At 50.4% G+C, this 24,902-nt stretch overlaps 1 protein-coding gene across 1 annotated transcript in view; it reads left to right on the top strand.

The window, feature by feature from the left end:
* Positions 1-24,902, top strand: part of Ndrg1 (N-myc downstream regulated 1) — a 47,903-nt gene extending 23,001 nt beyond the window's left edge. The window contains exons 4-16 of the mRNA XM_052747933.1: positions 2,659-2,764; positions 4,716-4,836; positions 7,579-7,641; positions 8,326-8,386; positions 9,614-9,700; positions 11,514-11,570; positions 13,419-13,522; positions 14,931-14,987; positions 15,746-15,797; positions 16,486-16,533; positions 17,532-17,567; positions 20,004-20,055; positions 23,081-24,902. Of these exons, the coding sequence (XP_052603893.1) occupies positions 2,659-2,764; positions 4,716-4,836; positions 7,579-7,641; positions 8,326-8,386; positions 9,614-9,700; positions 11,514-11,570; positions 13,419-13,522; positions 14,931-14,987; positions 15,746-15,797; positions 16,486-16,533; positions 17,532-17,567; positions 20,004-20,055; positions 23,081-23,322 (1,086 nt within the window). The 3' untranslated portion in view covers positions 23,323-24,902. The remainder of the gene's footprint in view (positions 1-2,658; positions 2,765-4,715; positions 4,837-7,578; positions 7,642-8,325; positions 8,387-9,613; positions 9,701-11,513; positions 11,571-13,418; positions 13,523-14,930; positions 14,988-15,745; positions 15,798-16,485; positions 16,534-17,531; positions 17,568-20,003; positions 20,056-23,080) is intronic.

The raw sequence follows: 24,902 nt of genomic DNA, 5'->3' as shown, positions 1-24,902 counted from the left end.
TGTGTGCTGATGCGCTTAGTGCATTCATGTGCACTGCTGTTCACAGACATCCGTGTGTACTGTATACTAGGACACAGGTGTGTGCACTAGTCTACTTAAAACCTGTACATCTGTATCTGTGTGCAGTGTTGTAATGGTATGATATTTATGTGTGCTGCTTTACCAACCATTCTATGAGCACTGCAATTCCAGTACATCCGTGTGCACCATGTTCGTCACACATCCGTGCTTGCTGCTGTATTTGTACATCCACGTGCACTGTTGTGTTAGTTCACCCAGAGGCATTGCTCCACTGCTACAAACATGTGCACTGCTCTTTCAGTACAGGCATGAGCGCTGCTGTGCAAGTACACCCACGTGCTCTGTTGTATATGCATGAACATCTGTTTGTGCTCCAATAGTGCCCCAGTTGGGGAATCCCTGTCTCTACGGGCTTCACAGCCTTATTCTCATCACTCAAAGTCTTGCAGGAAGGAGGTTGCTCCCAAGGCCGTTTAGAGTGACTTCCCAGACCATAACTCCTAAGTGGGTGGCTCCTCCATCCCTTCTCTTCTCACAATCGACCATGGGTGCTACTCTTGTCTTGTCTTCCTCTTCAGGAGACTTGTATGGGTCCCAGATTCTGGGAGAAGATTGGTGGCACCTGCAATTTTCTGTGTCCTGCTTTAATCTCATGTCTGTGGCAAGCTGATCCACAGTGGCCTTCTGAGGTGCAAGCGGGCCCTGGTATTTCCAACCTCTGTGAGTGTGCGGAGTGACAGGTTCAGGGGAGCACAGCTCATGGACTGGTGCTCCTGCCTCTGCGTCCCCTGCCTGACTCTGACCACCAGTGGTGGGTGGAGGTGCCACATAGCGCAGGGCTCTTGCCAGAGATGGTCTGGAGAAAAATGGTCCAGCTACAAGGAAGGCCTCATGTCCCCAGCTGACCTAGGGAGGGCAGCCAAGAGCCAACCATACCAGAAGAGGAAGCTGTTGAGCTCAGATGAGGAAATTGGCTCCTGGGAGATGTGTGTCTTGGGTCCTCAGAAGCCTTGATTGACAGCAAAGAGGACAGACAGCATGGGACAAAGGCAGGGTCACAGAGGGTCATAGAGGCTCACAACCATCTACATGGGAGATTCAGATGACAATGACCGGGAAGTAATAAGCCTTGTGATAATAGGATGGCTGCTAGGTAAGCTTTGCTAGGTCAAGCCCAATCCACTTCCACAGTGATGGAGTCTGGCTGTGGTTGGTATCACCTAATATTACATGACATTTGAGAAGTGCAATGGGGGAATTGACCTCAGCCTGTGAAACAGTGGGAAGATCAGCCCACAGGGAGCTGAGGACATGGAGCTAAGGTGGAGCCTGTCTTTTTGAGGGTAGAAGAAAGATGGACATGCTCCTTGCTTTTATGAGGGTGTATGAGGAGGACTATGGATTACTAAAAACTGGCCTCAGAGTGGAACAGGAGAGAGAAGGGATTTAGGTGGATCATTGTGGGTTCCCTGGTCAGTCCAGAACGGGAAGTAGTTAGCCCACCACACTGACAGTCCCAGGAGGTGGATGCCATGCTGAGGCTTCTACCTTCTTTCTGCCTTTATCAGCCCTGGGATGATGGTTTAATTCAGGCAAACCTGTCTTGTGGTAATACAATGGCTGCTAGGTAAGCTTTGCTAGGTCAAGCGCAGTCCACTTCCGCAGTGATGGAGGCTGGCTCTGGTTGGTATCACCTAATATTACATGACATTTGAGAAGTGCAATGGGGGAATTGACCTCAGCCTGTGAAACAGGAGGGGTGAATGTCAACAGATACTGGAGTCAAGGGAGCCTCTGTGTGTGTGTGTGTGTGTGTGTGTGTGTGTGTGTGTGTGTGTGTATCTGTGTGTGTGTGTGTGTGTCTGTGTGTCTGTGTGTGTCCATTATCATCATGGCAAGCAGCATGGCAGCACATATGGTGCTGGAGCAGTAGCTGAGAGCTATATCCTGATCCACAGGCCAAGGGATCGGGACAGGGAGTGGGGGAGAAGAAAGAGAAACACTTGGCCAGGTGTGGGCATTTGGAAACCTCAAAGCCCACCCCCAGTGACACATTTTTCCAACAAGACCATTGCTCCTAATTTCCTAATTCTAATCCTATTGAAGAGTTCCATTCCCTGCTGATTAAGCATTCAAATATAAGAGCCTACGGGGGCCATTCTTACTCAAAATAATGCATCGTGTGTTCCCACAGGAAGTGGAGGTTGTCCTTTGAAATGGGGAGTGACTTCTAGGAAGCCTCAAATAAGCAAATATTTATTGCCCATAGGATAGGTGAGGCACAGGAGCAGGAAATCGAGGGAGCTCACGCTTCAGATACAGATACAGAAAACAAAGTCCTTTTCAGGGAGTGTGTCTGGGTCCACCTGTCCCTGGAGTGTAGGGACAGTGTAGGGCACAACAGGCCAGGGCCCTGTCTTCTGCCTCGTGACACAGCTTTCCTCTCCCTTCCCTTCTTCCTTTGGCCTCAGACATCTGTTGTCGCCAGTGCAGAGCTCTGGGGACCAAAGGAAGTGTGTGCTTGAGGCATCCTTAGAACACAGTTGGGGACATGGCAGGTGTCCACAGTCAGTGAATCAGTCACACTGCCTCTGTGAATCCCATGTGACAGGCCTCTGTCTGTGATCTCTCCCTCAGGAGCAGGATATTGAGACCCTACATGGCTCCCTGCATGTCACACTGTGCGGGACCCCCAAGGGCAACCGTCCAGTCATTCTCACCTATCACGACATCGGCATGAACCGTAAGTTTGGAGAGTCGGGTCACTTGGGTGGGGGCCGGGGGGGGGGGATGCCAGCTAGGGAGGGCTAGTGAAAGTCAGCAGCTCTTTCTGTTTTGGGGACTTCTTAGAGATATTCCAGAGGGAACTCCTGCCTCAGCCTGGAAAAACCTAAATCATACTGTGTGTGGTTCAGTGCTATTAGTACCAGATGCTCTGGGGACAGGAAGCAAGTGCCTCTGCCGCCTAACAACTTGTTACAGGGACTTAAAAATTAATACGTGCAACAGCCTTTCTTATCACCCCAGAGATGAGCAGCCAGCGGCGCAAACAGCTTTAGGACACTATAGTCACTCTGAAAAGAAGCCTTGATCCCTTTCTCCACTGCCCTGATCTTCCACACTCCCCAGCCCTGCTGAGGACACTCTGTTTCCTTTTGTATGTCTCTAGACTCTCATATAAGTGCACCCCTTCCGTGTGTGGTCCTTCCTGATTGGCTCATGACTAGCTTTGTCTATGTTTTCAAGATTTATATTTGTTGTAGCCTTTGGCACTATTTCGCTTCTTTGTTGGTGAATAAGATCCTACTGAATGGAAACCATACTTATTCATACATATTTCTCCAACAAACATCGTGGTCAGGCCTGTCAGCAATACCCCACTCCCAGTACCAACTTCCTTCCTAGTCACTGTTCTATGGCTGTGAAGAGACACCACGACCAAGGCAATGCTTGTAAAAGAAAGCATTTAATGAAGGGCTGGCTTACAGTTTTAGAGGTTTGGTGCATGGTCATGGCAGAGAGCATGGAGGCAGGCAGGTGTGGTGCTGGGAAAGTAGCTGAGAGCTACATCCTGATCTGCAAGCCGAGAGAGAGGGAGAGAGAGAGAGAGAGAGAGAGAGAGAGAGAGAGAGAGAGAGAGAGAGAGAGAGAGAGAGAGAGAGAGAGAGAGAGAGAGACTGCAAGGCTGTATGGCATGGACTTTTGAAACCTCCAAACCCACATCTCCAGTGACACACTCCTTCCAACAAGGCTACATCAACTCCAACCAGGCTACTCCCAATCCTTCTAAATCTTTTAAAATAGTGCCAACTTCTGATGACTAAGCATTCAAATACATGAGCCTATGAGGTCATTTTTGTTCAAACCATCACTCTAGGGGATGGATACTTGGGTTCTTTGGATTTAAGTGTTTTATACACAGTGTTGTAGTGAATGCTGACACATTGGGTTTTTAAGATGACAGGAAGTAAACCAGACTTGATGGCTTATGCTTGTCATCCTAGCATTTGGGAAGCTGAGGCCGGGGGATTGCTGTGAGTTGGAGACCAACCTAGACTACATAGTAAATTAGAGGCCAGCCTGAGCTACAGAAAACAAAAAAAGTCAGATGTGGTGGCATTGGTAGCACCCCTCTCTGGTGCTAGCATTTGTGGGAGGAGGCAGAAAATCAGGAGTTCAAGGACAGCCTCAACTACACAGCTGACTGGTTTTGTCTCAGCCCCCCAGCAAGTGAGAGGCTCATTCCAGGAGACACAGGTGGACACTTCTTGTTTGAAAATTATGTGTGCCTTGAAAGGTGTCCCAGATTCTACAGCCTGGAAGTCCAGAGAAATAGATATGCCTTGTACTGTCCCCATGGCCATCTTGCCAGAGAGGAGGAGTCAAGGAGCTTAGGGATCGGTTCTACCCTGTACCAGATCTTAGCTCTGACTTCTACCTGCTTCTGTCTCCAGAGGGAGTCCTGGGGCTGGGGTGGGCAGACTTGTACTCTTTCTTTTGAGATAGGGTTTCCCTATGTGAACCTGTCTAGTGTAACTGGTCTAGAATGCTCTGTGTGTAGACCAGGTTAGCCTCGAACTCACAGAGATGCACACACTAGGGAGCTCCTCCCTGCTGCTGCTAGGTAAAGGAATAATTGAGTGTGCTTTGCTGCCAGCCCCCTCTCTTAACTTCTTTCTCATGTCTTCCTGCAGACAAGACCTGCTATAACCCCCTCTTCAACTCTGAGGACATGCAGGAGATCACACAACATTTTGCTGTCTGCCATGTGGATGCCCCTGGTCAACAGGATGGTGCCCCTTCCTTCCCAGTGGGGTAAGAGTGGAGACCTTCACCCCAGGAGCAGGTGGGGTGCGGGTGGAGTGGGAAATGTCAATCAACATAAAATAAAAATTAGCCACTATTAGAAATAGATCTACTATTTCTAAGCTGGGCATGGTGGTGCATACCAGGAATCCCAGCACTTGGGAAGCTGAGGCAGGAGGATTGCTAGTTTGAGGTCAGCTTGGACTCATTGCAAAACCATCTCCAAACAAGTTTTTAAAACCGAAAGAAGAAAACCCAAGACAACATATTTTATTTCAACGTTTTTGTTTGTTTGTTTGTTTTTTATGGCTACATGTGTGTATAACATAACATTTACCCTTTAACTTGTTTCCTTTTCCATTGTGTATGTGTGTTGTGCATTCATGTGTGTAGACATGTTTATATGGGTGTGGGTGCATCTGCATTTATGTGTAGATACCCAAAGATGATGTGGGGAATCACCCCGAATCACTGTCTACCTTTCTCATTGAGACAGGGTCTCTCAATCAAACCCTGAGTTCACTGATATTAGTTAGTCTTACTAGCTTCTTTGCTTTAGGGATGCCCTATCTCCATCTTCTGTGGCTGGAATTACAGGCAGGCCACCACACCTGCTCAGCATTTACATAGGTTCTCACAATCCAAACTCTGCTTCTCATGCTTGCTTAAACTGCTGAGCTGTCTTCCTAGCCTTAAATAGCTATTTAAATAGTTAAATAGCTGTGTCTTTAAGAGTACATTGCAACGGTGTTAGTGTGTGGCTGCCATCTTTCTGAGGACTTCTTCCTATCTCAAGCTGATAGATACTGTGTTCAGTAAACCCTGACTCCACATCCCAGCTAGGCTGACTTGAGACCGTGTATTTCACCTGTGCAGGGCAAGGCTGGAAATAGCCCTGCCAAGACCAACTAGGCAGTAGAGAAAACCTAGAACGGGAAAAAGAAAAAGGGAGGGAGGGACCTGACTGCTGCCATGCTTCCCCAATGACAAATTTTCACTTAATCCTTACCTGTGGCGGGACTTATTAGCTTATTCTTCGTGAAGACACCGAGGCACAGAGGGCGCTTCAGAGCTTATGAAAGGCCACAGGATGGGAATGGAGGGCTGGGCTTCCACTCTGGTCTGCCTATGGGAGGCTCTGTCATGGGGAATCAGGGTCCCTTGCCCAGGGTTCTCACCCAGCTGTGCATCTCTCGTAGTCTTTTGGTTTTCCAAAGCAGATATAGAGACTGGACTTGCCTATTCTCACAATATGTCATGCAGGAGGCCCACCTTAGAGGTCTCCTCCAACACGGATGCTGGATGGAACATGCAGGAACAGCCTTCTCCTTGAGTTTACAGGCTTCCCAGAGTGCCCTCTTAGCATTGACAGACACATATCCTCTTTACCACTGGTCCAAGTTCTTAACTATTAACTTTTATTATCAATTATTTAATAACTTAATTATTAATTTTTTCCTTCAGGGACAGGCACAGGCATAAAGTACTTGTTCAACAATGGGGTACAGTTAACTGTTAAACAGCTGACGAAATCAGGACTTTCTCCACTAAGTCAGCTTGGACAACTGTCTGAGAAATGAGGGGGTCATACAGAGGCTCTTACTCCCCAAGTGAAGTCTCATGATGCTCCTAGACCTGACTTCCCCAGAGTAATATATGAAGTTTGCCTGCAGTAAGATGTGGGGTGTGTGCCCCCTCCCCCAAGTTTACCAGGCAACTTCAGTGTAGAACACCGTTGAAATAAGACGTGGCTTCCTCCCGCTCTCTGGAGTTGGGACTAGGTGATACTCCTTTTCTTGGGGCCATCAAAACAAGATTGGGGATCAATGGCTGTCTCCTCCTTTTTGGAATCTACTTTCTGCTTAGGAATCTGCCACTCTTTTCTAGTATACCTAGCCCCAGGAAGATGACAGGAAACAGAATCCTTCATTGTTAGGTGGCTTTTCCATTTTGTACTTGGGAGACTCAGGCTCCACGCTGAGGTACGACCACTCCCAAAGTAGTCCCATGTTTTTGCTCCCCGCTCTCCTTCTCCCAAAGCTGTTTCCAGTTAAGTAAAGCCACACCACCTAGGCTCCTTCCAGCTCTTTTAGGGTTCTCTATATACATTCCCTGTCTAGCATCCACTCCCCATTGGGCTCTGGCACTGTCTCCGCATCATTTCCTCTAGGAAGCACTTCCTGACCACTTGAACAGAGTGGATCACTTGTCTGGCATGTCTTCCCAGCACCCATGTCCTCCCTGGTGTCCTTTCCTAGCTCATGTCACCCATGACACTCTTTTCTGCTGACTCAAGAGTCTCTCACTGTCTATCTGCTAGGCTGCCATAGGCTCCTTTCCTCACAGAGAACCTGACCTCTGTGCCCAACCCATGAACTAGTGCATGGGTTCAGATCCTTCACACTTGTTCTAGATCCTTCTTCCTGAGGCCCCAGTTGTGAAATGCCATGTGATCTGTGTCATATCGGTTCCCAGCTCATCAGAGATAGGATAGATCTTCCGCTTAGCCACTTTGTGGGTCTAGATGGCCAAGGGGCTCCCAAGTAGCTGGTAAGAGTCATGTAGGATCAGGACAGAGGAAGCTGCAGGACTAGGGTGGGGTGTCCTCAGACAGTGGATGCCGAAGGGTGAGGATGTCCTGTTTGTGTTGCTCCGTAGAGGGGCCAGCTGGTATCAGAATATTCTGGTATGGATGACTTGTTTCTTGAAGGGTCTGGGTTCTCAAGATCTGCCTTGCCATGTCTCCCACAGGTACATGTACCCCTCAATGGATCAGCTGGCTGAAATGCTTCCTGGAGTCCTTCACCAGTTTGGGTAAGAGCAAGGGAGTCTCTTCTAAGGTTGGTCAGCTTGGCTTGACCACTAAAATGCAGGTTGGAGTTCTCAGATGAGTCCAGAAAGGAGCTTGCTGCAGCTTGTACCCACTGTTTCCCCCAGCTTGGCCCCCCTCTCTGTGTCCCTTGACTGTAGTCTTGCTTCTTGAGTGGCCCCAATGCCCATTCTGTCCTTGCCTTCTGATCCCATGGAACGTTCCGGAATAGTGTTCCCTGGGAGTTTGGCTTCTCTCTCCAGACTCTCCTGCTGCCCTGGCAAGCTCACTTTTCCTTCCCACTGCAGCCTCACCTAGGGTTAAACCCCATGGTTCTGGCCCAATTTGTTCTTATTCCGAGTTTCAGAATCCAGAATAAAGCTTGTGAGTGGGGTGAGGCAACCATCGTCTTAATGGACCTTCCTGTAAATGCTAGGCATCTCAGAGCCTTGGCTAGCTGCAGCAAGGGGAAAAGGAGCAAGAGGGATGAGGCTCCCAAGGTCACAGCTCTGGACTTAGAGGGCACATCAGTGCAACCTGCCTCTCATGGCATGGGCGAACTTGTTGGCATTCTCAGCAAAGATATCTAAGGGGCAGAGCTCTTAGGAGTAAGTGAGGGAAGTTTATTGGGGTAGGCAGGGGCTCCATCACATCTCCCTTTGGTGACCTGAGTGTTCCTTTGTTTCTAGGCTCAAGAGTGTCATTGGCATGGGGACAGGAGCTGGCGCCTACATCCTGACCCGCTTTGCAGTAAGTTCCTCTACAATTTTTAAAATTGCATTTAAAAAAATTACTTAGGGGCTAGGGAGCTAGCTTAGTAGGAAAGAATGTTGCTATGCAGGCATGGAGACTTGAGGACTGGAGTTCGAATCCCCAGGACCCATGTGAAGGATAGGCATGGCTGCAGGTGCCTGTTTCCTCAGCATGGGGATGGGGTAGAGATAGGTGGAGACTCCGGAGAGGTGTTTGGCCAGCGAGCCTAGCCTAAAAGGCGAGCCTCCTATTTGATGAGAGACCCTGTCTCAAAGGAACACAGTGGAGAGCAACAGAGATAAACACCTGTGCCTTGCCCTGGCTTCTGCATGATTATGCTGGGTGTGTATACTTGCACACTCGTATATGTGGCACTCACACAGACACACACACATAAATAAATAAATGAAATTTGAGAAGCATCAAAAAAACCCACTTCCATTTCCCCAGCAAGAGCCACTAGGGCCACTTGTGGCATGTGCTACATGGGTACCTGTGCATGTGTACTAACAGCTTTGGTTTTTCTGGGGCTGAAATACCACAGTAGACAGGGCTTTTGGTCACTGGTCTTGTTCGCTGAGCAGGAAATGTGGATGGCTTTGCACTCACAGCATCCTCTGATCCTGCAATGTTTTATCTCAGAATTTTGTGACCCAGGTCCCCTGGGATCCTGATGGAGTCCAAATAAGAGTCAGTGCCCATTGCCAGCACTGTGGGTATCCCTTCATGCCTTTGCCAGTTACCTTAAAGTGACTCATGTCCTTCAACCCAAGGTATTTTGATGTCTGCTAAGTGCAGTGCCTCAGTGATGCTCAGGCATACCGTCGAAGTGCAAATCAGCTTGGGCATCAGCTTCAAGTAGATGCCTGGATGGTCTTGGAGTTCTAAATATACAGGCATTCCAGATAACAGAGCCACAGGGCATTTCTGGGCCCTTAGTGTGGCTTGGCCATTGCACCATTGGGCATCTGGGGGAAGCTGAGGCTCTGTGAGGTGAAAGGACTTGACTAGCAGGTCCTCCAAGTGTGAGTGTGTTCGTTCTTCTTCTATGGCTTCTTCCTTCTGCTCCTCTGAGGACCTGATCCACTTTTGACTGAGCCTCAGTTCTGCTCTGACCATGTCAGGGAGCCGTCAACAGCAGCTCCAAGGTTCCCCTATGATTGGCTTCCAGGCCTCAGTAGTTTTATCTCTTGGTTGTATCTCACATTGTGTCTTCGATTACAGCTCAACAACCCTGAGATGGTGGAGGGCCTCGTGCTCATGAATGTGAACCCCTGTGCTGAGGGCTGGATGGACTGGGCCGCCTCCAAGGTGAGACTGGGCAGGCCAGGCAGATGGGGTCCCAGCCTCCCCCACCAGGGGAGCGCCTTCTCGGCCCCACTCTTCTCGTTCCCTACTGCACGGAGAACAACCTTCCTCAGCTCTGTTTAGGCTAGCAACCATTTGCTGCTCAGAAGGTCTAAGTCACTCTGCCCTGGCTGCTATCCCAAGGGTCCCTGTTGATCCTGGTTTTTTTTTTTTTTTTTAAAGTTATGATTGCTTTCCTTTTTTTTTGGTAAAGTCCCCAGCATCTGCCAAGGATAGGGAGAAACGTCCGATCGGGGTGGGACAAAGCTACTCAGGCCGGGGTGACTGCTCGCTCATTTGGAATGGTGGTTTTGTTAGTTTGGGCAGCTGCTGGGGAAGAGGGCATGACCCTCACCCACCCCCTTCCTGTCTGCAAGATGCTGGGATTCTTCCTAAAGCATCATGGATAGGCCTGTCCCTGCCTGTAAGGCAGTCAGGAGCAAAGCATCCTCCCTGGTTTTTATTTTATTTTCCAGCTAAGAAAGGGACATTCCATTTAGGTCCACTGGGCTGCGGCTCGGCTGTTCCGAGCCAAACAGGGAGGGCTGGGGCACTGGCCTCCGGCCGAGATATGCTTTGGTTTTAATGAATTCCCCATGTCTGTCCCTCTGGCCTTGAAGGGCAACCTGCGTATCCTCTGGTATACCAGGCGTGAGTGTCAGAGCCTGGGATACCCGGCTGCCTTATCGGATCCTTACTGTGGGAGTCTTCTTATGTCCTGATGACATGGGTTTTAACACCTCCAGTTATAGATGAGAGACGCCTTCAGCCAGCCCAGTGCTCAGCAGTTGCAGGTAGCCATCAGGCCAGTCCAGGACCCCAGGTCAAATGCTCATCTTCCTTACCCATCTCTACCCAAGCAGGGCTACCCGTGGTATCTGCCTTATCCGTAGAGCACCTACAGTGTACATGTAGCATTTATACAGTTCCTGTTGTGTAACTAGTGGTTTGGATTTTGTGTCACGATCTGAACATTTATTGAGCACCGTCTGCATACTGTTATGCTTTCGGATCCTGCTGTATACAGTCGTTTGGGAGGTGGTGTGGGAAGTAATTAATGAATTCAAAGACTTCATAGACCAGAAACTGGGATGGAGAGGAGAAACTAGGAGATGGTGAAGGAGTAGTTGGGGCTGAGTGGACCCTGCGCTGTGGATAAGGAGAACACTATGTTGGGGTGGGGCCTCTGTGCTGAGCACTTGGTGAGCTGTGGGAGCAGGGAAAACTTGGCCTAGCTAGGTTGTGGTTCCATCCCACTTGCTGTGTGTTCTTGATGTGGGCTGTAAGAGGAAGGAACTGGATGGAAAGTCAGGCCTGGCCTGACCTGGGCTGTAGGTTCAGGAGGGGACCAGAGACAGGAGCCGAACTGCCATACAAACAGATGTGTGATATCCAAGATGTATGAGATAACTGACTTCTGCTGAGGACAGGCTTGTGAGGGCTCACCAGTTTGGAGGATTTGGTCCCTATGGCAAGACAGTATGTCATGGCAGTGGCTGGGGGCAAAAATAAACAAAACTACCCCAGGTGGCCTACTGTGGACCTCAACATCTTAAAGGTTCCCCCTTACCCCAATAGTACTAAGCTAGTGAGCAAGCTTTTACTAAATTGGTCTATGGCACACTTCCCAGAGTCAAGCTCTGGCCAGGATGTCATGGAGACCTGCATGAGGCTCAGGGAGCCAGGTACACTCTGCCCCCAGGGCCCCAGGCTGGCTGACTTTCTGTCTCTGCTGTTGAGTCCTAGTTCCCAATTTTGCTTTGTTTACCCTCCACAGATCTCAGGATGGACCCAAGCCCTGCCAGACATGGTGGTGTCCCACCTCTTCGGCAAGGTGAGTGGTGTGGGCATCCTGCTGTCCCCATTGAGCAGTTAACCATGTGGCTCTCCGCACAGGGCCACGTGGGCAGGTGGTACACACGAGATACAATCAAGGGGTGACCCAGTCTGAGGTCTGGGAATGATTGTGAAATATTGTCGCCCAGCCAGCAAGCCATTCATACTGCTTTTCTCCCCACCCCCTTCTGAGAAGTTCATACATGTGTACGATGTCTTTTGATCAAACGTATACCCCGCGTCCTTCCCCTCCGGCTCCTCCCAGATTTTCCCTCCTGACTAAATGTGTGTTTTAAAAATCACTGAATCCTTCTGGTGCTGCTGGTATGAGCAAGAGTATAGGGCTATCCACTGGCATGTGGACAGCTTACCTGGGGCGCCATTGCTGAAGAAAACAGATTTCCCCCTTCCCTCCAGCAGCCATCAAGAGCCAATAGCTCCTCAGCCAGGGGTGGGGCTGCTTGATAACCTGTTTCTGTTGAAGCACGATGTGCAGCATGTATTTGCACAAATCCGTCAGCCACCAGAGCAGCTGAGACAGTGGAAGTGTCCTTCACACACACACACACACCCATGTCCTCAAACCTTTTTTCACTCCTCCCAGGCACCCTCTGGGCTGCTCTCTGTCACTCTAGATTTGTCTGTCTGTGAATCCCGTACTACGCTACTTGCTGGGTCCTTTCTCCCTTAGCATGATTATTTTAGAATCTGCTTATGTTTCTGGACGCCATCATCCATTTGGTACTTGGTAGTATTTCACTCAGTGAACATACCATAGCCTTTTCTGTTGACCTTTGTTGGGCCTTTGTTTGGAATCATTTGGGCTCGTTATGAATGGGGTCTGTAGTGTTCCTGTCTCTGAGATTAGCTCCATGTCTGTGTGGGGCTCCGTCCCCAGTGTTTGCCAGGGATTAGCTCATTGAATCGCCTCAGGAGCTCTGTGACCAGACACTTATTCCAGTTTGAGGTGGGATAACTCAGATCAGAGGCTGAATGACTCCTGTAAGATCTCCCAACCCAGGAGAAACGTGACTGGGATTTGAACTTGTGAGTCTGGCTACAGCATCCACTCCCCTAAGCTTCTCTGCCCTTGCCTGGTTCTTACATGGGCTGAAGGCAGAGAAGGCATCCTTGCAGTGTCCTGGTGGCAGGCCTGGCCTCTGCCTCTGTCTGCTGTCACATATCCGACCTCAGCCAGAGCCACCAGCCCTGAGAGAGGATGTACTTTTGGCTCACATTCAAGTTCAATGTCTGGAAAACCCCTTGGTTGCCCAGACTCAGGGATGCTCTGCTTACTGGACAGAGCATTCTCTGCTCTGAGCTAATGAATGTGATGGCACTTTGATGCCCTCCTGAGTTTCAGGGCAGCAGGAAACACCCTGCTTTGCTTTGGTGTCACCCTGGGCTTGTCACTGAGATGACTTAGACCAACCTGAGATTATCATCACATAGTTCAGACTGTCCTCAGGTTCCTTGGGGCTGGCTGATGCCCCCAAGCTGCTACTGTTATTTTGATCAGATTCCTCAGCCCACTTTTCCCCAGGATGTCTTTTTCTCATAGCTTGGCCTCCTTGCTGACAAAGCAACCTTCTGATCCCCTAAGTGACAGGGGCAGTTGGCTCTGAGGGCTACCATGAAGCAGGAACCCTGAGTTTAGCTGAGGCTCCTGAATGAAAGCTAGGCCTCCCTGGTGGGCTCCTTCTGGCTGCCAGTGGCTGTCACTCAGCAGTCTGCACTGGACACCACAGATCACAGGTGTCTCTGCCTCAGCTGTGTTCTCCCTCCCTATCCCCATGGCTCAAGGAATGGTGACAAGCCTTCCCCACTCTCTCCTCTGTCACCACAGGAGGAGATGCATAACAATGTGGAGGTGGTGCACACATACCGCCAGCACATCCTCAACGACATGAACCCCAGCAACCTGCACCTATTCATCAGCGCCTACAACAGGTAAGGGCTCTGTGCAGGAGTGGGCTCAGCCATGTCAGCATGGGGTCCTCGTCAGCCTCCTGCAGCAGGTCCGTGGTGGAAGCGAAGGTCAGGACCATGCAGCTTAGTAGGTTAGAGGACAATGGCACTGAGTGAGCTCTGCCAGGATCTGCCTGATGCTTCTATCCGGACTGCGGGACCAGATGAGAGGGATGCAGCTGAGCCATCGGGGTGGAGAGTTGAGGCATGTGCCCTTAGCTGACTCAGAGTAAAAGTGGCTGTGGGTAGACCTGGGCAACGGAGCAAAACACTGTGGGAATGCAGAACCCTGGAGGCTGCTGGGAAGAGAGAGTCTGTCCAGCTGAGGATAATGGATGAGGTGCTTGTTCGGAGCTTTCCTGGGGAGGGGATTACACAGGGTCACTAGCATCAGTCAAGGCTCTGGACCATGCACTCCTCAGCCTGCAGAGGCACCTCTGCTACACTCCCAGCATAGGGACCAGGAGTGAGCCTTGCACACATGTAACCTAGGACAGTGCCTTAACTTAACGTCTGGAAGTGAGTCTGCATTTGTAATGAACTTAGCATCTCTGATGGACTTTGGTGCCCTCTCCACAATCCTGTCAGGATCTTGGTGCAGGGAACCTGTGGCATTCTCACAGCTGTCTGAAGATAGATGCAAATGGGTACCAAGAAAAGGAAGATGGGCTCCTGGCTGGACAGTGGGAATCCCAGGAGTGATCTGGTCCCCGCCCAGCGGCCGATGGAAAGGGGCTGTTCCTGAGACAAAAGCACGGAAAGGTTTAGTCTCCTTTCCCAGGGTCACACAGCTAGGAAGTGGCGCAGTGTGATTTGAATCCTGCAGTGCTAGCTTTGGTCTGAAGGTCTCAGAGCTTCAGAGGGCAGGGAGGCCAGGTGTTCACATGCAGGGACCGGGGTCCACACTGGACCTCTGCTAGCAGAGCGGGACGCCAGTGCAGACTTTGGAACACATGGAGAGCAGGTTCGAGTTTTAGAGATGGCCTCTAAAAGTGTTGAAGCTTCAGAGCTGCTGGGGGCAGGTTTAAGTTAGGAGTGGAGGGGTGCTGGGAGTCCATTCTGAAGTTTTTGCAATGATGGGTGGGGCCTCTAGCCGGTGGGGCAGGGACCTCTAGTGAGGACCTGATTTGTTTTCCTGTAGAAATAATATTAATACTGATAATAAATTTTAGGCCAAATGAGGAAGGTTTTGCTAGAAACAGATGAGACCTGTCGGCTCTGAACCACTTCTATGGACACTATGTGGCCATGGGGTCTTGAGAGCTAAGTGACCTCATAAAGATGATCTATGGGTGTTTCTAGAATGGTCTATGGTGGGATCTCCAAAGCATGGTGGAAGTGGCTTCTGGGGCAGATCTGCCAATGCTAACCATATGCATGTTGCCTGCAGCCGACGGGACCTGGAGATTGAGCGGCCAATGCCTGGAACCCACACCGTCACCCTGCAGTGAGTGGCTTCCTTCCCCTGTGTTGCCAGGCTGCCATGCTTCACGCAGGGCTGCTGGTGCGGGCGTCTGCTGGGTGTGAGAAATGCCACCTTAGGGCCGAACACTTTGGTAGAGACGGCTGTCTACGTCTTACCCAAGGGATCTGACTTGAACTTCTCCTTGTGTAGCTGGAGTCCCACTGGGTCAGGGAGTGTGTGGTCATAACTGGAACTTTCGAATCAGGAGGCTGGCCACCACCTTCGTTAAGCATGTTCGACACCCATGGCCGAGTTAGGCTGTGCTTCCCAAAGCCTAGAGGTGAAAGATACAGGACCTGACATGAGAGCATCCTGTGTATCTAGTAGTCAACGATTGTGGCTAACACCTTCCACTGGCAGTGATGGTGTCTTGCTATGGTTCTCCGTGTGCTATTGGATGCTTGTGAACGTGGCATATGTCATTTTCTTTCTAATTTATGCCAGCCATTTTTTTTTTGTCCATCTTAACTCCTGAAAAACCCTTGCTCCTTTTTCCCCAGGCAGAGGGTGCTTTGGAATGAAAGCATTAAGATACAGGAATCACTGGGCTGAAATTTTACACGGAGGTATAAGTAACTGCTAGCCCATCCTATTCAAAGGTCAAAGCAGAGGATGCTAGTATAGGGCCATAGAAGTGCAAAGGGTGCTTAAAGCCTTTTAGACTCCTGCTGCAGCCCAGAGTCTGTGTAAGACCCTGGAAAAGGATCCTGGGATGACTCCTCTTTCCCTGTCCTGTGCAGGTGCCCTGCTCTGCTGGTGGTTGGGGACAACTCCCCTGCCGTGGACGCTGTGGTATGTATCAGTTCAGCAGGCCACAGGTGCTCACCTGTATGAGTCCCCCCTGCGTTCCCCTCCCAATGCAAGGACACTGTTTAAATGCCACACCAGCCTTGGGGCAGAGCTCAGGCCAGCTTCTCACTGTGACCACCAGTCCCGACTGCCTGGCCGTCTGCTTCCCCTGCCCCCCTGCTGTCCGTGGGCACCTCATCTCCATGGCAGGCTCAAGGCTAGGTGTCATGGCTAAGCATTCTCCCTCAGTCTCAGCAGCAGCTGGGCCTTTCCACTTAGCAGAAGATCGAGGCTGGCAGACGAATCAGGCAAAGCTTTCTCCCTCAGTTTACCCTCTAATTCTCACCTTCAGTACTAGGGAGGCATGGAGAGGGTGCCTGCTTTCTGGCATCCCCACACCTGGGGAGATGTGTGACATGAGACTGTTACTCAGAGACCAGACTGCCTCGCTCTGCCTCTACAGTGTGCCACAGAGCTGGATGTACCCTGACTCGTCTCCAGGTCACAGCGCTAGTCATGGCAGGGGCAGGCTGCAAACCCACAAGTGTTTAACAACCCAAAGCCCACCTTCTTTCTTCGTGGCTGAAGCAACGCTGGTGTTTCAGATGGTGGGGCAGAGTAGAGGGGAGAACAGAACACTCTCGACTTTGGCTGTGAGTCAAATACTTACCTAGTCTTTCCCCTTGTTCAGGTGGAATGCAACTCCAAGTTGGACCCCACGAAGACCACCCTGCTCAAGGTATGAGCAACAGTGGAGACTGCAGCTGGCATGACTTAGGGGCCCCACATGTATTTGGAACTGAGCTAAGCTTGTTGACACATAGAACTGTTGTTAGAGTCATTAAAAACAAGGATATGGAGTTGGGTGTCATGCATAACCCTGTAATCCCAGCACTCCAGAGGCAGAGGCAGGAGAATCTCAAGTTTGAGGCTCTCTTAGGCTGCACAGCCTGTTCTAGGCTAGGCCAGACCATACTTTGAGACCCTGTCTCTGAAAGGGAGGAAGGAAGAGAAACATGGAGATAGTTAGTTAAGGAAGCAAGCAAGCTTGGAGCCGATCAGAGGCTGCAAAGCGAAGTGGTCCATCCTGGGGACTAGACTGCAGGGCTCTACACACTTCCGTCCATGCAGCTGGGGGAAGATAGACTGGGAGCACAGGACAAGAGTCTCCTTTTCCTAGGATGGGGCAAGGCTGTCTGCACCAGAGGGCTACACCACAACCCTGTGCAGTGAGAAACTGGGAGGCCAGAGAAGCCTCCTCCAGCAATGTCTCCTGAGTTCAGTGTGGTTGCTACCTGGTGCTGGGTTAGAGGTCTGCAGAAACTCCACAGTCTGCAGTCAGGGCTGTTGGCACACCCAAAGGCACCTGTGTGTGGCAGCTGTGTCTGGGTTGTGTCACAGGCTCAGGCTCATCCTGAGGATCTCCCCACTGGGTATACTCTGGAGGCTGGGATCTTGAAAGTTCCATAAGCCACCCTGGCTTCCAAAACGGCACAGTTGAGCCCTGTATGTTTTCAGGGGTTAAATGGAGTGGTCTGTGGGGCCTGTTGCTGTGTGTAAGCTTTGAGGAGTAGTTGCCAAGGAGGATAAGGGGCTACAGTCAACAGCATCACCCAGCCACAATCAACCCACCCAGAGCAGTGTCGGGTGGGTGATCCTGGGGTCAGTCTCACAGAGCACAGATCACTGCAGCTCTGGCCTAGGTGTTTGATGCTAACCAGCCTCCTTCCCTTCTAGATGGCAGACTGTGGCGGCCTCCCACAGATCTCTCAGGTGAGTGAAACTGTGGCTTTCTCTCTCAACACCTGTCACCTCCCACTGGTGGGGTACGTGTGCCTTCGTGGCCCGAGAGCCCCCTTTTCCTACTCCCTCTGTGTGGCCTCCAGTGGTAGCTTCTGCATACATTCTTCATAAAATGTGCTTTACAAATATTGTGGATTCACTAGATCCCCATCTAGCAGCTTTTGGGGATTGGGTGACCCTGAGGTCAGCAGGCTTAAGAGATTTGCCAGATGGACCTGGCTTGGCCATGGGATCAGAATCTTGGTTGTCCTGCCTTAGCCGGGGGCCACTGGGAGCTCAAGTCCAGAACAGAGGAACAGCCAAAACATGTAAATGTGTTTTATATGCATATGTATGTGTGTACATCATATATATAATATATATATAATATATATGCATGCACGTATGCATGCATGTGCACATGAGAGTTGTATATGTGTGCCTGTGTGTGCACACATGTAAATTCACATGCCTATGTGCACATGTGTCCAGGTGTGTGGGAACCTGTATTCCTCCATCTGTCTACCTTGTTTGCTCATCTTCCTCCAGTCCTTGGCCTGCTTGCCCCCTGCTCTCTTTATCTGTTTGCAGCCAGGGCAAATCCAGCCTGGGCCTGGACTGACACTGTTTAAACACTGGTGGGAACTGAGCCTCAAGCCTGATTCCCCTGTAACCCCACCCACTGTCCCTTCCAGGGCGGGGTGTCTGCAAAAGACTTTCTCATGGCTGTTGAGATTACACCTTTGCTGTAGCTCTCAGAGGCTGGAGGAGCTGGCATTTCAGCTCAGCAGCCTAAGGGGAAACCGAGGCTGGAGAGAAGGAAATGTTGCCTATGGTAACAGTGGCCAGGGGTGCTCAGTTGGCCCTCTCTTCTCATTCAGAATTGGTCCATCCTGAACGGAAGTCCTTTCTCTCTGCAGGACAGTCATGCCTTGCTTTGCCATTGTTTGGAGTCTCCCAAGATTCCAGGGGGCAACTTTTGCATAGCTAAATGTCACCCAGGCTCTTTGCCTCCTTGCTGAGGAGTGGCAGGAGTTGGTGAAGGTGCAGGGTGGGGACTCATGGTCTCTGTCTGGGAGGAGAGTGAGCCACTGGGCAGTGGTTTCCTGAGCTCCACTGGGCAGTGGTTTCCTGAGCTCCACTGGGTAGTGGCTTCCTGAGCTCGGATCAAGGGATGACAACAGATGTGTCCTTGGTGCCACCTCCTTGGCCCCCAGTTAGGTTGAATGAGTCCTGCAGAGGAAACAGTGGCTCTGGAGGTGGCCCTGGCACTGACTGTTCATTTATCTAGAGACAGCCTAGTTAACCCAGCTAGTCATAATAGCCATCCACCCGTCTAGCCATCCATTCCCTTGATCTTTCTTCTATCCTCCCTCCCTCCCTCCCTCCCTTCCTCCCTTCCTTCCTTCCTTCCTTCCTTTCTTCCTTTTCTTCTCCCATCCATCTTTCTCCCCTTCCTTTCTCTACCCATCAATCCCATTTTCATCCATCCATCAATGAACAATCTGACATTTTGTGCCTCTTCCTTTCTTCTAGCCTGTCCTTCTCTGCTTCCTTCTCCACGTTCCTTCCGGACTCCCTCTGTCCTTCCCTCCACCTCCACACCCCTCTTTCCTTCCTATTATCTCTTCCCTCCTTCCTGCCATCTCCTCATCTCTCTCTTCCACCTCTCCCTTCCTCCATCACCTCATCCCTCCTTCCTTCCATTTCTCCATCCCTCCCCCTTTCATACTTCCTTCCCTTCCTCCCTCCCTCCATCTCTCTCCCTTTGCCCTTCCCTCTGTCTCTCTACCCCTCCATCCTCCCCTTCATTTCTCCATCCTCCATCCTCCCTCCATTCTTTCTACCCTTTCTTCTTTCCACTGATACTTTCCCATCATTGACTGTCCTTTCTACTCACCCAACCATCTTACCATCAACCTGTTGTGAAGCACCTCAAGCACAGAGTTCCTGGCATGGAGGAACTGGTTCATCCACATGACCCTCACTTACTAGCTCTGGTCTTTGGGTAGGCAGTTACCACCCAATCTGCTCATCTATGTCGTGTACACCTAGGAACACTTGCCTTGTCAGACTGGTGTTGGGTTTCCTGGAGTTCTGCAGAGTCCCTAGCAGGTTCATGACACTGGGCTTTGAGCACAGAGTATGATTTGACTCTATATGCAGTTGAGGACATTGACTCAGAAAGTCCTGTAACTTATCCATGATGTTCTTTTAGCCATGAGGTAGGTTGGAGATGTTTGTTCCTGGCCAAAGCTGATTCTGGTCCCCGTAGCCATCCCTTTGGTTTTTCCTTGGCTTCTATGTTCTTTCTGTCCACGTGTGGTGGCTTCATTTTGGACAGAGAGCTCTAGCTTTCAGCTACAGGTGGCCCATGGTGGTCTGGACCTCCAGCCATTGACCTCATATTCTCTCTCTCTCCTACAGCCCGCCAAGCTTGCTGAGGCCTTCAAGTACTTTGTGCAGGGCATGGGCTACAGTGAGTATGACACTTTGGGCACTAGGCAGGTGTGGGGGTGGTAATATCACAGCCAGTGAGGGAGGGGAATCTGTCATCTTGGTTGCCTTTAGCGCTTAAGCACTGGGCAAGTCTGAGAAAGGAGTCCTCACAAGCATGCATGGCTGAATGGGGAAGGAGTCAGTAACCAGTTTGGCGGCACACATCACACAGCCTGTGGACACAAACTAAGATGGTGATGGCGTCTGAGCAGTGCGGTCCGGTCCCAGAAGACCTCATCGTGTATCCAGTCTGTTAAATGAGATGTCTGTGTGAACAGAAGAGCTGACATTTGTTTAGCTTTACATGAGACACATTTAAAGATTATTTGGGGCAGGAGTGAGGCAGAATATCCCTATTGGTCAGGCTGGTCTTGAATTCGTAATAATCTTCCTGCTTCAGTTTCCCAAGTGCTAGGATTACAGGGCAGGAGCCACTATACTAGGCTAGAACTATCCCTTTAAATGCCCCCCTCCCCCCACAAAAAAAAAAAACAGTGACCAAGAGCTGAACAAGGAATGCCCCTAATTTTGATTACATGCTTGCTCAAGAGAACAGATTTGTGGCAAAGGTGGATAGGAAAGATTAGTAAGTCTTTTTTTTTTTTCTCTCTCTCTCTCCTTTGGCCATCACAATAATCTTACAAGGGAGGGGGTAAGCAGGCCACAGAGTAGTGATCTATGGAAGGCTGATGAAGCCAGAGTGGCATGTAAGAGGGAGACCAGAGTGCCTGAGACCAAAGGCATAATGCTTCTTTGCTAGATCATTAAGTCAGGGAACTGAAGGGCAGAGCATCCTGCTTCAGGGACTTCTTTCTTCCTGCATCAAGCTTAGAGGGAGTTGGTCACTCATGCAGCCCCTTTTTTTCAGAAATGCCAAATACCAAGCTGTGACCAGGACTCCCAGGCTTGGCTGGGCAGCAGCCTTGGTTGGCACTGGTTGACTGACACATTGGTTATGTGTCAAAGCGGTCCGCTCAGTTCTTCCTGCCTAGCGCTCAGAGTTACCCGTCCACACATCCTTCTTAGCTGGAAAAGCCGAAGCTCACGCTTTCTCCCCTGTACCACCCACTCATTTAGAAACGGATGGGCCTATTTGGTGAAGCCCTACTGTTTCCCCATGGGCCTTCACCCACACTTGCTTCCCAGCAAGACGGAGTGAGGCAGCCTGATGTGAGTGCCTCAGAAAAGGTCTGCATCTCCAGCTGTCCTTCACCAATGGAACACATTTGCCTGTGGACGCCCCTCCATCCAGCATGCTTTCCCTGGTAGAAAGGGGGGAAAAGAGCTGGGCAGTCTGGTTTTCTTTGTGGGGTATGGATCACAGCCCATTTGTTGTGTGTTCTGGGAGGAAAAGAAGTGAAAGCTAGGCCTTGGTTGTTCCCAAAATTTGCCTCACCCCTGTCCCTCAGTTCAGTCTGACAAAGCTTCCCATGGAAGATAATAGGAATCTCTTCCCTTGGAGAGACAATGGGAAGAGCCACAGACCCAAAGGCTTTGCCAAAGGAGGAGGAGGTTCCTGTTCACAGAGTGCCTGCCTGTGATGCTGGGCTCACAGGACTAGTCCATTGTGTGTCTGGTGTCCTGGGAAGTTGTCATTTCCGGGTGAGGTCATCAGGACTCACGGATTTGGGTGGAGAAATAGAGACTCGGGGTGAAAAACATATGAGCCACAGATGTGCACTGACCCCGATTCTTTCTGAATTAAAAATAGGCTGTTTGTTATGTGGTGGCACACCCCTGTAATCTCAGCATTTGGGATGCAGAAGGATCACGAGTGAGTTCAAGGTCATCTCAGCCACATAGAGAGTTGGAGGCCAGCCTGGGCTAAACAGAGCTTTACTCAAAAACAAAATAAAACAAAAAAAGGAGAGAGAGAGAGAGAGAGAGAGAGAGAGAGAGAGAGAGAGAGAGAGAGAGAGAGAGAGAACCAGAAGTAATAATAACAACACTGATTCTTTAAGGAGGGAATTCCACTGATCGAGGACTAATCCAATTTTGGGTGTCTGCTCTAGGGCACTGTTTCATTAGGGTGTGGCACTAGTCACCCCAATGAGTGCCCCTAGAGATTCCCCCAGATAGGACACTTAAATATCAGGAATGCATTTCCCCCACAAATTCGGAGGCTGCAGGTCTGAGATCAAGATGTGGGCTGGGCTGGGCTCACTTTGCAAGACTTTTTCTTGCCTGCTGGACTCTGCTGGCTATATCAACCAGAGGCCTTCTGTGGCTTGTGGCTGCCTCCTGCCAGTCTCCTCCATCCATACGGACCTGGCCCTCTCTTGTTTTCTTATTGTGGAGACAGCTTTTGGACTAGGAATCAGCCTAATCCAGAATGACCTCATCTTAACTAAAGATCTCTAAATTAAGTGTTCCGAACAAGGTCGTATTCTGAGGTTTCAAGTGGGCATGAATTTGGGGGAAATACTGCAACCCGAGATAGTGTGAGGGTCATTATGTTCTATCCAATTCTGTCAGTCACCTGCTGTGGCATGGGCAGTGTGGGTCTTGTTAGGGTTTGGGAGCTAGCAGGATTTCAGAAGGCAGGCAGACTGCTAACATCTCCGCAGGAACCATGTGGTAAGACCTTGTGTCCTCCCTGGGATGTGCAGAGACTAGCCTTGCTGGCCTCCATGTTCTCCTGCCTACTGATAGTATATTGCAGAGGAGGTTACCTGATCATATGAAGGTCTTCATTGTGCAGACAGGAACAGGAAAGTTTTGAGAGTGACACCCCAGCAGCTACCCAGCTAATAAGCACATATTAATTCAGACCTAGATAATGGCTCAGGTCTTTTACCATGTGATCATTATATGCCTTTCCCATATCTAGGCCTTCCTGTCCCCTTTGTGAGTGGCATAGAAAGCAGATGGCCCCAAGGATGAAGGCAATAGAGACGTGATGCTCAGCTGGGTTCTTAGGACAGCGTCATGACTGAGACAGGTGTATTTTCCCATACTTGTAGAGGCTTCCCGTATCCTAACCACACTGTCTTCTGTGTTTCCAGTGCCCTCTGCCAGCATGACCCGCCTGATGCGGTCCCGCACAGCCTCTGGCTCCAGTGTCACATCCCTGGAGGGCCCCCGCAGCCGCTCCCATACCAGTGAGGGCCCCCGTAGCCGCTCTCACACCAGCGAGGGGTCCCGTAGCCGCTCCCATACCAGTGAGGATGCGCGTCTCAACATCACCCCCAACTCGGGTGCCACCGGGAACAATGCCGGGCCCAAGTCCATGGAAGTGTCCTGCTAGGCAGTCTGTGCATCAGTCATCCTGGACTGGTGGTCTCTCCCTTAGCCCCCAACCCCTGCCTACCACCCTGCGCTAATGCGTATTAATCTAAAGCTGCTTTTGTAAGAATGAACTCTGGCCGTGGCAGACCCGGGCTGTTCAGGCTGCCACCTGGGATCAGAGTGGGTGGTGGTGGACAAAGGCAAGAAGCAGTTCAGTGTTCTGTTCTGCTAACGAGTGGCCTGGTGGCCCCTCTCTCTACCCTCAGACACCAAACTGCCAAAACTAAGAAACATATAGCTGTAACACTGCCTGGCTCCAAGCCCAGGCTGATCCAGCATCCTGGTTCACGGGCATTTTGCCAGTCCTCTGCTTCCTGTTTCCTCCCCCACTAAACTCATTCCTGGAAACAAACTTATTTCTAATTTGAAAGGGGAGCAAGGCAGGGAAGTTGGGCGCCTTATTTTAAGAAGAAAAAACAGGATAGGGAGAAAAAGAGGCAGGATCTAGGGCAGACAGAGGAAAACCAAGTCCACCCAGTTTACTTGAAGGAATTGGTTTTCGAGTTCTGGATGCTAAAACCCTGCAGCCTGTTTCTCTGATACCCTTGTAACATGCAAGGGAGACCAGTAACAAACTCCTAGCTTTATAAAGAAAGTGATCCAGCCAATATTGGGTGTCACCGTGGTTCAAGACTCCCGCTCTGCCCCGTTGTCCCTGGCTCTCATCCCACAGTGTGAATGAGTGGGTGATACCTTTGTCCCTGGGGAAGAGAGTTGTGATTTGTAGTTGCATTCTTTGAGACAGAGAACTCAACAGGTGACAGTGGTCCTTGTCTGGGATGAGTCTCTAGGCTGGGGAGGGCTGGGGATGTAGTAGGCATGAGCTTGGGCGACTAATATAAGGGTCCAAGTGCTAGAATCTGGTGGGTGTGATTCCCATGAACACCAGCCTGTGACCTGGAATCTTATGTGATTGAGTCAAACCTTGTCTCCCAGTATTGACATCTGGGGTTGGCTCTAAACTTGATAGCTAAATAAATGTCTGCCAACTGGACCATTGCTGGATCTTCAGAGAGAACCATGTGCTCTGGTGGGGGATGAGCTGAGAAGGTGGTTTCAGAATCGGTATATTCCATGGGAACTCGCTTCCGTCTCCTGCTGCCCCCTCTTCCTGCCCTTCCTGCTGACTGGGTTAGTAGCACTGGCCTTTTTAAGCAATGCCAGCCTAATGCCCACGCCCTGTACTACTACTGCCTTTTGATTCTCACTGTGGCTAACCTTGGACTCCCCTATAGGAAATGTGATCAGATCAGAGACACCTGACCATTGGGAGGCAGTCATCAAGGCCTGGGGAGTTCCAGGACCTTGGAGTTGCTAGAGGAAGGTAGTCACACCCTATAGGTGGCATGAGAGGCAAAAGACTCAGTTGATCCACCAACTCCTACCATGGAGGCTTCCTCCAACCTTGTATAGAAAGATCAGGGATCCAGCCCAGGGTGCCTGGATGCAGACAAGAATCCATTGTACATGTCTTTCCAGGGCAGTTTCTTAATGAGATGTTTGTATTTATTTCCAGACCAATAAATTTGTAACTTTGCA

Source organism: Peromyscus californicus, unplaced genomic scaffold (genome assembly GCF_007827085.1).
Source record: "Peromyscus californicus insignis strain IS unplaced genomic scaffold, ASM782708v3 Scaffold_20__1_contigs__length_68692818, whole genome shotgun sequence".
In the NCBI taxonomy this organism is placed as follows: Eukaryota; Metazoa; Chordata; class Mammalia; order Rodentia; family Cricetidae; genus Peromyscus; species Peromyscus californicus.
Note: the sequence above shows the minus strand (reverse complement) of the source record. Positions and strands in the feature narration are given on the sequence as shown.